Consider the following 14361-nt stretch of genomic DNA (forward strand, 5'->3'; position numbering starts at 1 on the left):
CAGCCTTACAGATCCATCACTACAGCACAGTCTCCAATGCAAAAGCAACCAAGTGCATAATCAAATGAGCAATGCTATGCATGGAGGCACTGCATCACATAACCTCAGCAAGAGCTTAACAGAAGAGCAAAAGACACTATTCATATTGAAATCATAGTTGCACAATGAAGGAAAACAAGTTAAGCTTCAACAACCACAGCTTTTGTGCAGAGCAGGTGTGCTGCACTTCCTGTATCATCCAAAACTCAGCAGCATCTCCCAGGATATCAGCCTTGGGAAGAAACAGCCGGAGCTCAGCTTCTGAATGCACAAACCACCTAAAATACCCTGAGTAAAACGGATGCCTCAAATCTGGGATTGAAAACCTTCACATCTGGACTATCCCCTTTGGTCCCACATACTGGGCTGTGTCAGCTGGGAATCAAGCTTAGCCACAGAACAGCACTTACACAGCTGCCTGTGGACATTAAGGACAGGGCTTCCTCTATACGACCAGAAGTCCCAAGGGACTGATCAGCCCTCATTTCAACTCAGCAGCCGCTGACCCAGAAAGAAACAAATTCATTCTTTGATTCAGAAGGAGGAGTGGCTGGTGGGATGCAGAAATACTGCCTTCACAGTGATGCCCAAATCCATCAGTGCTGGGGACCACCAGGCAGGCCTTCCACCCTCAGCTCTACAGAGACCCCAAAAAGCAAACTCAAAGCCCAGGTTGTGGCAATGCCCAACTGCAAGGTGAAAAGCCCCCGCTGCCCTACATTACAGCCAAAGGTGGCTGTATTTGGTGGTGGGGAGGGGCATGTGGAGACAGGATGAGGGAAATGGCTTGAAACTAGAAGAGGGTACATTTAGACTAGATATTAGGAAGACATTGTTTATTGTGAGGGCAGCGAGACAGTGGAACAGGTTGCCCAGTGAGGCTGTGAATGCCCCCTCCCTGGAGCCATTCAAGGCCAGGCTGGAAGGGGCTGTGAGCAACCTGATCTGGTGGGAGGTGTCCCTCCCTATGGCAAGGGGATGCAACCAGATGATTTTAAAGGTTCCTTCCAATCCAAACCGTTCTATCATTCTATTTTTTACAGGGAAACCCTTGGTTTCCCACACTGCAGGCAGCAGGCCAGCCTCCTGCCAGCTCAGCAGCTGAGGGAAGATGGATGGCACTGGGAGGGAGCAAGGAACCCAAGCAGCCCTGCAGCTGCTCCTCCATCCCCTTCCCTTCTCTGCCATCACCGAGGTGGAACACAGCTCTGCTGCAAAGTCTGATGACAAAAGGCAGTTTGTTTTATGGCAGCCAGGAACAACACTGGAGCAAAGGCAAGGCAGCCTGGCTTAGCAGCTTGCACAAGAAAATCACCAGTTTTACTTGGGTTATATGTTGAGCTGAGAGGACATTTTTTTTTAGTTTGTTTTCAGAACAGAAGCTTTTGTCTATCCTTTATTTCCTAATGGGATTTTTATCAGTAACAACAAAGTTTACCAGCTCTCCAGGCAATGCTGAGGAAGGACGGTGTGGCCTGAGCACAAACCCCTTGAGCCCTTGGGCAATTTCTCCTCTACCCAAACACCAGGAGGGATGGAACCAGTCCTACATACTGTGCCTCGGCCTACAGGAATGATACATGTTTAAATAAGAATTTCTGATGATCGTTTACTGCTCCGCAGGCAGGATTCAGAGAAAGCAGTCATTTTTGAGACCTTTATTTGTGATGGCCATTGTCAAGATGCTCAATAAAGTAAGTTTTCCAAACTGGCTGTTGACATTTCTTTTACTCCACACCTTCCCAGAAGCCCTGATGGACAGAAGCCAGAGAGTGCTCAAATCTAAGGCCTTGAGCCTGCAATGATTGCACTCAGGAGAAAATTTAATGCCGTGAAGACCAGGACTCATAACAAGGACACGGTTTGACCTTCGCAGCCACACACAGTAATTCACAGCCAGGTTTCTCCCACCAGGATGAGTGCAGCAGCTTCCCCCAGGTGCTGCCCATTCCTCCCCTGGGCACGCACACATCGCCCTTTATCTGGTGCCACTCGCACCTCCTTGTGGGGTTTGTGCCTTGCTTTGGATACACAATTTCTCCTGTCCCCACTCTGCCCAGCTACTCCATAACCTCCCATATTTATATCCCTGTCTTCTCACCAGGTTTTCTCTCCCTCTTCTTTTTTTTGTTTTTTTTTCCCCCACATTCTGGCACCCTGCGAAAAGTCCTAGCAGAACTGAAATGCAGCTGACTGCCTTCATAGCTCAGCATTCAGCACTGAGCTTTATACTGGGATTTCTTCCTACAAATCCGATGGATTTAATTTTCATAATTACATCAAGTTCCATGTAAGCAGTTCGGTTCTAGCTCCTCTCATAAGGACAGACACTCAAACAGAGGCACTAACAGATGTCTCCCTTCAAATGCCTCACAGTGTTTTGACATTGAATTTTGGTAGGCAGAAGCATCCTGCACTGCATTTGACATTCTGATTTTTACCTTTGGGCCATTTTTACAGAAGTAAAATCAGCTCTGCGATGCCAATACTTGCAGCTAGGAACATGGCACATGATGGGTGCCAGCAAGGGATGGAATTTCTCCCAGGAAAATTCTCCAGGTCTTTGCATCAAGGCTTTTTTGACCTCTAGGACTCATAAACACTATTTTCAGTTGCCAAGCTGCCAGCCTGTGTCCTTTGGATTCCACGCTTGGATTAAAGACATTTCATTTCAGCCAGCCCTCTTTGTGCTAAGTCCAAAATAAACTTTTAATTTTCTCTGTAATTCTTATCACGCTCATGATAACTCATGTAACTCAACTGTATTAGATGACGTCAGCAGCTTGAAATGCACAGGAGCTGTCTGTCTCTTTGACATGTAAGACAGCATATTTCATCTTAATTGGCAGCCCCCTGATTTATATAGCAAAGCAGTGTAAGAGCCCCAGAGAACATGTGCAAGGATCTGAGAGCATGATCCAAAGCGAGGAGACAGTCAGCTGCATCTCCAGTGTGGCAGCTGGTGAACAAATGGCACTACTGCCCCAGAACAAACCTAGAAAACAAAACTAACCTGAATTCTAATAACTAGATACAGCCATCAGATGCTCTGGTCTGTAGATAAAATACATATTTGGAAAACTCATTTCACTGGAGATGATGCATTTCACATTCCGGAAGGTGATGCTTTACAGAGAAAGCAGCTCGATATTTATAGGATTAATGCATTTGTTCAAGACCCTTGGAGAAGTGTAGGACACAGATGCCACAGCAGTGCCCACTTTTCCTCCCCACAGATCTGGGAAAACAGGATCAAAACAGAACTTTACAGCTCCTTACCTTTTCAATTTTTTCATCGAGCATTCTGAAGAATTCTTGTTGGCTTTCAGAGATGTGCATGCTGAAAAGCAAAGACAGAGCATCAGTACCAACAGAACTTTTTCCATTTAAAAAACACTCACACTGACCCAGCTTTAAGTGTTAACTCCATGGAAAAATACATCACTTCATGATTTTGCTCTATAGAAGACATTCCTGCATTTGATTCTGCATGTGTGCTAGACTTGGGACGGTAACCAGCATCCACACATATCCAGAGGAAACTTGACAGCCCACTGCCTTTCGTTGGGCTGGAAAAGCCCCCTCAAAACAAAGCACTGAAGACTGCCAGCTTCACCAGCACAAAGTGCCTGCAATGTGAGATGAAGGTCCAAATCACAGCCTTGTTCTGCAAAACCTCTCTGCCCCACTGCAGCTGGGCAAGTACTCAAGTGTGGCCTCAGGCTCAGCTTGGGTGACCTCACAGACCATTCACATCAATCAAATCTACAGCATCAAGAGGCTCAGCATGTAGTGAGAGGGCTCTGCATTAGTGAATAGGGCTGGAAAAGACAGCTTCTGGCTGTCAAACACTTGATGGTTGCGCCAGACAACAAGCCCTTCCCCAGGGGTGACCTGTGATCCCAAAATACAGCAAGGGCAGACACAAAGGGAAAGAGTGAGGAGATGAAGCTGAGGATGTGAAGCAGACAATGCTTGGGGTGTGTCTGCTCTATTTATGCTATGGGGTGGTAAGAGCCTCTTTCCTGAAATAACAACATCCCTTCTGCAACACAGGGGTGGAGCTTCCTCTGGAACTGCAGCAGAGCCCTGGGCATGTGGGGTCTGCAGAGAAATGCCAGGCACTGCAGGCAGGAAGGAAAAAGAGCAGAGGGAGAAGGAATGGGAGACTGATGCCAGTCACAACAGCGATGCCAGGTAGTCTGAAGGACACACAGATCTTGGAGCTTTTCTTCAATGGTAATGGGGACAACATGCTTATATGGGGCAGCAAATCTTGCCATCTGTCCTCTGGCCAGGCAGATTCCTGGCCCTGAAGACCCACTTACTCTACAGATGATAATGTAATTTTTGGAAGCAGATGAAAAATTCCTACACTTGGAGTCCCCAGCAGATTGCAGAATTCAATCCCCAAGCATCACCACTGGACAGAAACTGAAAACACTGAAACAGCTGCTGGCAAAGGCTGCTGCTCTGATGACCAAAACATGGAGATTTCTCAGCAGATGGAAGGAGTGTGAGCAGAAGCCCTGTTATAATGCTGGTACACCCAATTGGTAAGGACATGCAGGAACTCAGCCCCAGCAGAGACCTCGAGGGACCTGCATGTACAGCAGGGAGGGAAAGCATCCCCACTGAAGCACAGCTCTTGCTGTACTTCGTGAGATGGAGAGAGCTCTGGAAACATGTTTTTGCCTTTGCACCATCGTAGATCCAGTTTTGGGTCAAGTCAGACTGTTCACTTCAACCACAGTTAGTAAGAAAGCTAAGTGGAGGGGAAGAAAAGGTATTGCATTGCCATAAACATCAGAATTCCCATTGGGGACAGGATACGATCCTCAGAAAAGTTTAACCAAGCAATAAAATTGCCCTAAAGATGCAGCACACAAATGTGACAGTGTGTGTGTTTTGAGGAGCTGTGGGAAATTATAAAATCCTTAGCAGGGAATAATACTGAGAGAGAAAAGCACCGCACTGGAGCAGAAGAAATCTTCTTCCCCAGAAAGAAATCAGAAAACATCAGGAAGCACAATTGTATTTTAAATATTCCGTGCCTGGCTGATGGAACACATTTTAGCAAAAAATAGGATTCTCCAAGATGTCAGTTGGTTTGTAAGGGCAAGATGCAAGGACGAAGCCCCATGAAGGTACAGCTTCACCAGCACCCAGCATGGCAAGGAAGGACCAGCTCCTTGGCCTTGCCAAAGTCCCCCTAAATTTACTGCTGGCTCCTTACATATTGTTTTAGAATTCCAGGGCTGCAGATGTAGAAACCGAAATCCTCCTATGTACAGGAGAAACCCTCACAAACTTACTTTGGTCTGCTTTTCAATTTGAAATAACACCCATTCTTGCAAGGGTGCTAAAAGAAACTCCTTGCCATTTACCTGCCTGTTTCTGCTCCTTTAGTTAAGCTGCCCTTTTCCACGCTGCCCTGGATGCACTAGAAGAGGGGACTCTTCAAAAAGAAGGGCTCCTTTTGGCCCAGGCTGACTAACACTTGCAGGCACAGAAGAAGACAACTGTGCTTGATATCAAAGCACTGGAATACATCTTTGACCCTGCTGCGAAGGAGCAAGCTGCAGTAACGAAGCACAGCTTTGCTTTGCTGAATGGTGGTTCTACCCTCACCTCCTTGCTGCAAATTTCTTTGCAATTACATCCAAAGCACTTTGTCTCCTCTGTTTGAAAGGAGACTGAATTACACTGTCAGTTCATTAGGAAATTAGTGAAACTGCATACAGTGCACCTGGTATGTGGCAAGTTTAAGTTAATAAGTGTCCTGAAGGCAGAGCATAAAGAACAGCATTACTGCTGATGTTCAAAACTCAGCAGCAAAGGTTTATCGTCTCTCTGTTAAGAACCTGATATATGGCTCCTCACAGTGTTATCTTCAATCTAATTAGTGATTAAAACATAATGGTAAATTAGGTAAGAAACAAGTAACTACCACCACTAACAACCCTGCCATAGAAGCTAAATATTTCACGGCATATGCCACGTGGACTGATCTCAGCCAGGCCATCTCAGCTGCGAATCAACCTTCATTCCAAGAAACAACCTCACTGTTTGAAATGGAAGGGGTTCTCCCAGGGGTCTGACAGGCTCTGAGTCTGCTAACTTAAGCCAAGAGCCAGCAAAAGCTTCCCTGGGAACTTAGCTGCTAGTGATCAGGAACACCAGTGCACATATATATTTGTATGTGTATAAAACATGAAAAACTGAGAAGTAACACAGTACGGTACTCCTGTAAGGCATGGCAAGGTGCATCTCACACACATTTGAGTGCTGCATCTCAGCTGTGCGAGGGACAGGACACTGCAGGAGGCTGATGCCAACATTGCTCTTACCTGATTTAGTTCAAGTGTGTATGGATTTAGGGCTGCTCGAACCACCAATTGGCTTAACTGGGCCACAGATACTACTTCAATTCCGCAATTGTTTGTATTAAAATTAAATAAAAACAACTGAACTTACTTTGCTCTGGGTTGATGTACTAATCCTGGGATCTCTTTATTAGATTTAAGTCTTACATTTGAACTGGCACTTTTTTCCTGGAACACACAGAAAACACAACAGAGATATCATCAGCATTTATCAAGCAACAAAGCACACAAGCATTTCTCATCACAGTGTCACACTCTGCTGCTCCCTGCCACCTGTGCAACCAAACGAGAAAAGCTCACCAGAAACAAAATTGAAGGCAACACCGCCGATGCTACAGCCTTGTAAGATGCAGGGCCATCGTCCTGGGTGGGAAAGTGTGAAACAGAAGCCCCTCCAGTCTGCATGGTGTGCTTGGGATAGCTGGTGGGAGGGAGCTGAGTCAAACTTGCAGCCTTCCTGCCAAGCAAATCCATCCCCATCACTTCAGTGACAATTTAGGGAATGCGAACCCAAGAATCAACGCTTCTGTGTGTAATTTTGATGGTTTTGTTTTGTCTTATTTAGTCTTTAGATGTCTGAATCACACACGTGATTTTTAAGAGGGACACTAAATCACTGAATTTTAAAAAAAGGCAGGCTGTCTAGCATTTAATATTTTAATGAATAATTCTACAAGACCCGTAAGCATCAACTGCCTCAGCAAATTTAACACTGTTTAATGCATGCCTTCTAATCCTCCCTAACAGAAAACAGTGCCTTGCATGAAAATAAAGTGAGGGAGAAAGAAGCCTCTATCCCAAGTCCTAGCAAACATCCACCTGCTCCAGCCACAGCCTTCCTTGGATCCTGCACTGGAAAGCCAAAGCAGCAGAACAGGACAGAACCGTTTGCTTTAAAATCATTTTATAATTGTGAGCACTACTGGTGATAGGCAGACAGCTGCACTGGATGATCCTGCAGGTCTTCTCCAACCTCGGTGATCCAGTGACTCTATGATTCTAACTGTGGGTGACTGACTTACTTACCCAGGAAGAAGGAAATAGATTTTGAGTTCACTTGACTTCAATAATGCAAAGTTTACTCTTTCCCTCCTACTGCTTCTGGTAATTAACACTCCTCCATTGTTTATTACTTACAGTTCTTCTACCTAACCAGAGAACATGTCACCTCCTCCATCTGCTGTTCAGCAGGAACAAACAAAAGGGGTTGGGAGGGAAATGAAAACCAACAGGGCCCCAAATCGGCTCGGTACTTCATTTTTCACTGCTATTTATGGCACTGATAGTTCATCACACTGACCAAAATAAAGGCTTCGACAGAAGCTGATATTCAAAAATAACTCCTCAGAGTATACTCAGATGGAATATTCCCCTCCATCACTTGGAAGAGAAACTGATTCATCAGAAATGAATGGTTTGGATTCTGACTTAGAGCACAGCCAGACGACCTGGGAGCCATGAGACACACACTTGATCTGCCCATTCACTTGGCGTTGTGCTGCTCCAGGCTCACCCACCCTGGGTTGCAGAGGCCCTCCTTTCAGTTCAGCCTCATTTTCTCTCTTTTTGAAGCATAAGAGCAGTCATTAACATTTCATAAGTTAGCACGCATCGGCAGAACCACAAGTGTTTTTAGAGTCCTAATCTGCTGCAAATAGAAATTAATATGCTAAATTCAGCCCTTAATCTAGCTCTGCTTATACGGATTATTGGAAGGAAATGCATCAAATAATGCCCCTCACCAGCACTTCAAAAATAAACCCTCCAGGATGCTGTACTTAGACAGGGGCATTAGCTAGCTTATGGTAAAAATGCTCATAGTGGTACATTTAACTCCCCATTATTTTGCAATTAATCATTACCAAGGTAAAGCTGTCAGCAAATCAAGGTGATTTCATTTGATAGATACATAAATTACTGTTAATTCCTCCATAAAGGATGTGCCATATCACAATTTTGGGGCATTAACAGATGGCAGTGACTGCACCACCAGCTGCTATTAACACAGCAACAGCCACTACTGCCATTGTAATTAAATCTCTGTCAGCATTTCCCTTGGTGCTTCCAAAGCCATCTCCAGCAGCACTGGTACTTCATGTATTTTCTTAAAGTGTCTACAGAAGGACAGAGGTGAGCTGCTAACAACTCAACTCCCTTCAAACTCGTGGCCACACACAGGGCTCGTAATGCAAGGCTGAGAGCAAGATGCTCTCATAAACACCAACGTATTTAATGAAGAGACTACATTTTGTTCCATGTGTTTCGTTCCTTAACTGATGAGACAGGCCAGAAAGAAATCAATTAAAGATGTAATTAGCAATTCTGCCACCTAATGGCTGATTTTCATTAACCAGCAGTCGCATGTTGGTCTTCAATCGTTTCTCTCTAAAGTCATGGTAATTGAAAAAATATGCAACCAGACAGGGGAAAAGGCACAGAACAGGAGAACTGAATGCCAGCAAAATGAGCCTCTTTGTATTGACGCAGCTGGAGTGTGGATGGTGCTGACACACAGAGCCCACCTTCCTCCTATCCGTGCCATCACTCTTCCACAGTAAGTCTCTCAACATCAGCTGTGAGAAAAGCCAACGTTGGCTCAAACTCTGATCCCTCCCAGACGTCTGTGACTGCTGGTAGGTCACGGTGTGGGCTTTCACACAGGCTGATGGATGCATGAAAGCAGTCAGTGGGTGCTGGTGTTGCTCCGTGGCTGATGCATGCATTGCCCCAGTCCTGGGCAGCACCTTGCAATAGATATCAGGCTTGATTTCCTCAGCTAAGAAGGAAGGGCTTGCTCATGGTGCCTTCTCCCTACAAAAGATCATTCTCAATAAATCTGACACCAGAAAATAATTTTTTGAGTATGTTTGTTAAGTTCTACCCTTACATAACAGACAGGGAGAGCTCAAAACCCGAAGATTTCAGGTTGAAATCATGGCCATTTAAGCATGGAAAGAAAAGGGAGGCAGAAACATGTGGGCAGGTATTGTTGGAAGAAAATCACATTCTTTGAACCTTGCCAACATCACGCACGCAGCCTGCAGAAACGCCAGGATCATAAGCCAGATTTGGCAGAAAGAAATCCTATGCTTTTATCAGTAGCTTTCTCAAACTCACTACAATCATCCTGAAACTCACTCCTCCTTGCTAGGTATAACTGGGTGGTATTACTGTATGGACTGCAGCTCCAGAAATGCAGAATACGGAGGAGAGCACACACACACCTGCTCAATCTTGCTCAGCAAAATATGATTTAAAGTATTGATTACAAGGGCTGGAAGGATCTGCTTTTTCCTTAGATTGGCTTATTCACTGGATTAGCTTGCACATTCAGCTGAAAGTAAGATGAGTTAGAGCAGTAATTTGTAGCTGCTTTTTTAAGTGCCTTTGAAGAAGCTAAGATCAGGGGTGATTAATAGCAGAAAACCTAATGAGCCAATTATGCTCAAGTAAGGCTGCGGGATCCAAACAAATGTGAAAAATCATCCAAAAATGTAAAGTTGAGAAGAAAAGAAAAAAAGAAGAGGAAGAAAAGAGCTCCCTCTGGAGAAAGTCAAAGGACTTCTCCTGAATATCTAAATACAGTTCATGGATGCGGCTCTGGGCAGCCTGGTCTGGTGGTTGGTGACCCTGCACATAGCAGAGGGTTGAAACTAGATGAGCACTGTGGTCCTTTTCAACCCAGGCCATTCTATGATTCTATGATCACTGAAGAGCAGAAAAAAAAATAAAAGAGAATTTCCGACCACTAAGGGGTTTTTAAAGGCATTAATATTTACTAGGTCTAACAGCAAGAAGTTTTTAAACCTCCCCATCAGCTTTTCAACCCCTCCTCCTTCACTGTGCACATTAGAAAGCCTTGACTACTTGGTTATGGGAATTCCAATGGATTTTTTAGAGTAACCACATACCAGGAAGGCTAAAGATGAACTGAAATACTGATGTAGGAAGAGATGAAACGAAGGCAGGAAACAAAGGCAGTTAAACAGACAAAAAGACTGGTGAGAAACAGAAACGATAAATACGAGCAGCCATTTCCTTCGGAACCTCTCAGCTGAACTTTGCCATTCTATTCTTGTTTCACCCAATAAATGTGTGGGGATTGCACATTTGAATCTTCCCATCCAGAAAAATAAAAATGTTTCTATCTTCAAGCTCCTTCATGCAGATACGCTGCCAAACTTCACACTTGAAGGGGTCCCTTCCAAGAAAGTAGAAGTCGCCTGCAAAGTGCCTCTGTTCTGCAACAGGAGGATGGTGCTGCCCTGAACATCAGGGCTTCTCGGCTCTTCCATGTTTGGTGGTACTCCAGGATGGGAGGCAGATAAAGGGGAACGTCTACAATGTCTACAGCCTGCAAAAATAAGTTGAGGAATGACTCCTGTACAACTGCTCTGCAAACTATCCCTCACCGTTCTGTACAGCACATAGTTTGGGATTGCTTCAGGGCGTGAAGGATATTTGCTCACACTGAGAGATGCCCAGAAATACTGCAAGGAAAATGGAGACCTGCTCACCAACCTTCCTAATACATCCCATCTTTATTGGCTTTGGTACACCAGGATGGTTGAAAGTTTTATCTAGCAAATAAAAAATAGATGGATCGAGTTTTAAAAGACCAGACTGGCTCTGGAGGAAACTTTAAAGGATTTTAGGGCACTTGGCAACAGAAAGCACAACCAACCTTACTTTTGCTCTTTTGCAGGTATGTCAGTCTTCTGGACTGTACAGCCATCCTGGCTCAAAGTTATCTTACTGCTTTTTAAGCCTGTGTCATTAATTATTCTCTCCCTCTCAACAAGCTCTTTACAGAAATATAGTTATTTATAGTAAATGTATATATTACTCGTGCTCTCAAATTTTTCATGGAGATCTCCTGAAAGCAGTTTTCCAGCAAGTGTAGTAATGTGGAAAAAGCTGGCATTAAGCATGAAACAAGGGCATGGCATGAAGTCTGTAAAACATTTATGACCAGGAATAAACAACATAGAGCCTTAGAAGCAATCTGGTGTGTTAAGCAGCCTGTTTGCATCAGGACACATATCCATTAGTTTGTGCTCCAAGAAGGCACTTTGCTGGAATGACAAGCAGGTTATTGCTTCTGCAATTTTTGCAGAGGTTCTTAGTGGGATCGGTTTGAAGAGCTTTATGTCCTTCAAAGACATGCAAGAGAAAATATCTAGAGAGCCAAATGCATCATTTCCAGGCTTTTTAAATAGGTGGATGCAAAATTTTTTCTGAGGAGAGACTGGGCTTTGCCAGCCTGCTTGCAGAATGTGCCTACACCCACCCTGAAAGATGGCTCCAACAGCACAGACAAGCACAGGATCCTGAGATGTTCCTGCACAGACAGAACCAGCCAAGATCAATGACAAACACAGCTCTGAATGCTCCCATGCACTATCCCACAGGTGTCCAACCTTTTGGCTTGCCTAAGGCTGCTTTGAGTGAAGAGGAATTGTCTTGGGCCACATATACATTGGTCAGATTTATTTCCATTGAAACTGGACAGAATGAGCACAGTAGCTGCACTTGATAGGGCAAATTCCCATCTACACAACAATGTTTTTCATCAGTCACCACCGTTAGCTATGCAGCAGTGAAGACCCTGCATGCTGTGGTTGTGAAAACCTGCACCAACAGAGGTGACCCACTGTCACTGTCACCACTGCTGAAGAGCACCACCAACCCCCCACTGTGCCAGCATCCACTGCCTGGTCTCATAAATGTTCAGCAACCATTGATGAATGTTTATTACTCTTTCCTCAAGATATTTCTGCCCCTTGTACAACCAGAGATAAATCTAAGGCTCAACTGTAAACACAAATCTCTTCTGTGTTCGTCGCTTGCCAAGTCAGCAAGGAAGAAAAACTGAACTAATTAGAAAACATGGTGCAAATCAAGAAAAACAGTTAAACCAAACGCAAGCAGAATAAACAACAGCAAGAAGCAATCCTGACAAGTGTCATGGCAGAAAAATTACAATAGCACTACTCATCAATACAAATGTACTTGCAACGGGAAGGTTTTGAGATGCACAGCCTGCATGGCTGGTTCTCATGCATAAAGCAGCAGCATCAATACAGAAACCACCTCCATGCGTCCCTAACACACAGGCACTCCCACACCAGTTATTCCCACAACGTTTTTCCAATTCCCACAGCCTGACATCACAGGAAACACTCTGAACACATGGAGCATCGCATGCAGCAGGTGGTGTGCTGCTGCAAATGCCCACTGCTGGCCAACTGCATCTTCCACTTGCTGTGAGTCTGATGAAGGGAACAAAACCACAGCCATGTATGTTCCAAAACAGCAGGAATTCACTACAATAAGCTCTCATTCTCAGTTCAAGGTGAACATTTTTGGTAGACTGCAATCACAAATGTCATCTCTGGCACATATTTAAATGCCTGTATTTTGATCTCCTCAGTGGCTGTTTTGTTTGCATTAACTTTGAAGGCTGTACAGGGCACAAGATTTAAGACCCAACAGAACAGAGCTACAGTTCTTGCTACCTGGCAATTTTCCTAAGAATGGGTAAAATTTACACTTCAAAGAACTTAATAGTGTGAATATTGTTGTTTGACACGTACTATGACATACAAGAGTACTATGGCTGTGAATGAAACCTGACTTATGGGTTTGTACAATCTTTTCATTGCCTTGTTTTTCCACAAATAGCAGAAAGAAATATTTTTATTTCACAAAGAACACAGCAGCCTGCTCGCTTTCTGAGTTTCTAGCCCTCAGAAATGGATTTTGTATGAATTCCCCAAACAAATTTACTTGAGTGATACTGAGAATAAATATGATATACAGCAGAATGAAAGTCAATCACAGATGGCTCAAACATGTTATAAGCTGTTTAAATCAGTAATGGAAGCTGAGTTTTTGTGCTAAGTTTACCTGGAAAAAGAGCAGATAAGTGTGTCTCCTGGCTGTTAGCAAAAAGGAGCACCAACAGAGTAAACATATTCCATCCAGGATAAATGAGAAAAACCCACAATACTGCAGATTAGAAGATATCCAAACCAATACTGGATTTAAAAAAAACTCCATTAAGATCCAATTACAGGCCTGGAAATACTGATGTCTAACAGATATTGACTGTTGTACTAGATGATCTCAGTGTTTTTTTTTCAGCCTTAATGATTCTGTGACTCAACAGTAACTGAGTGATTCTGTGCCCGATAAGCCTTTTACTGTCCCATCTGATTTTAAAGTCCATCATCTCACTTCCTGCATTACTTCTTCCCAAGCCTCACAGGTAGGTGTGGGCACAGAAAAGACTCAAAAGGAGCTCTGCCTTCTTTTGCCAGAAATTTGTACACCTTTTCTCCAGGAAAACACCATTATGAAACTCTGCAAGCTCTGTCATCTGAAAGCTTCCCAAAGTCTCAGCCAGCACAAAAGGAAGATATTTCAGAGCACTGTCTAATTGCACCACCTGAGGGCACATATCTAAACTACTTCAAGGATTTTTGTCTAATCCATTCTCCAAATCCCAGTCCTGTGGGTTTTCTCAACAGCCTGTCTTTCACTTTGTGACCCTGAAAGTTCCAATGGCTGTCCTAATAATCAACTTAAATCTTTGCCCAATGTCTTCTGGCATCTGTCTGTGGTCATGGAGGAAAGCAGACTGTCCTGCCTTTTAAAGCAACCTTTTCTGTACCAAGTGACTTGCATTTTCCTTCTGTATTTTTAGGCTAAACAAATCAATTCATTCCATCTTCCATTACAGCTTATGTTTGCTAAGCCTCCTATTCTTGTCACTCCCCTCTGGGCTCTTTCCCATCTGCCTACATCTTTCGTACAAAGTTCGCTTCTCATTTTGGTCACAGCATTTAAAGCTTTACTGAAGTCAGGATGTATCACGTGTATTGCCACACCGGAGAGCAAGAGAAACTCTTGTTTTTGATGTGGCATCTAAAAA

The 14361-nt window shown here is 44.1% G+C and overlaps 1 protein-coding gene across 3 annotated transcripts in view; it reads right to left on the reverse strand.

The window, feature by feature from the left end:
- The window catches only part of CUNH1orf21 (chromosome unknown C1orf21 homolog), an 89037-nt gene that overhangs the window by 1062 nt on the left and 73614 nt on the right, over positions 1–14361 (reverse strand). For all 3 annotated transcript variants that reach the window (XM_042873853.1, XM_042873855.1, XM_042873854.1), the window contains 2 exons: positions 6517–6593; positions 3319–3379 (listed from right to left, as the gene is read on the reverse strand). In XM_042873853.1, coding sequence (XP_042729787.1) covers positions 3319–3379; positions 6517–6593 — 138 coding nt within the window. The remainder of the gene's footprint in view (positions 1–3318; positions 3380–6516; positions 6594–14361) is intronic.

This window comes from Lagopus leucura, unplaced genomic scaffold, assembly GCF_019238085.1.
Source record: "Lagopus leucura isolate 7727_CA_CO unplaced genomic scaffold, USGS_WTPT01 Super-Scaffold_100009, whole genome shotgun sequence".
Taxonomy (NCBI): Eukaryota; Metazoa; Chordata; class Aves; order Galliformes; family Phasianidae; genus Lagopus; species Lagopus leucura.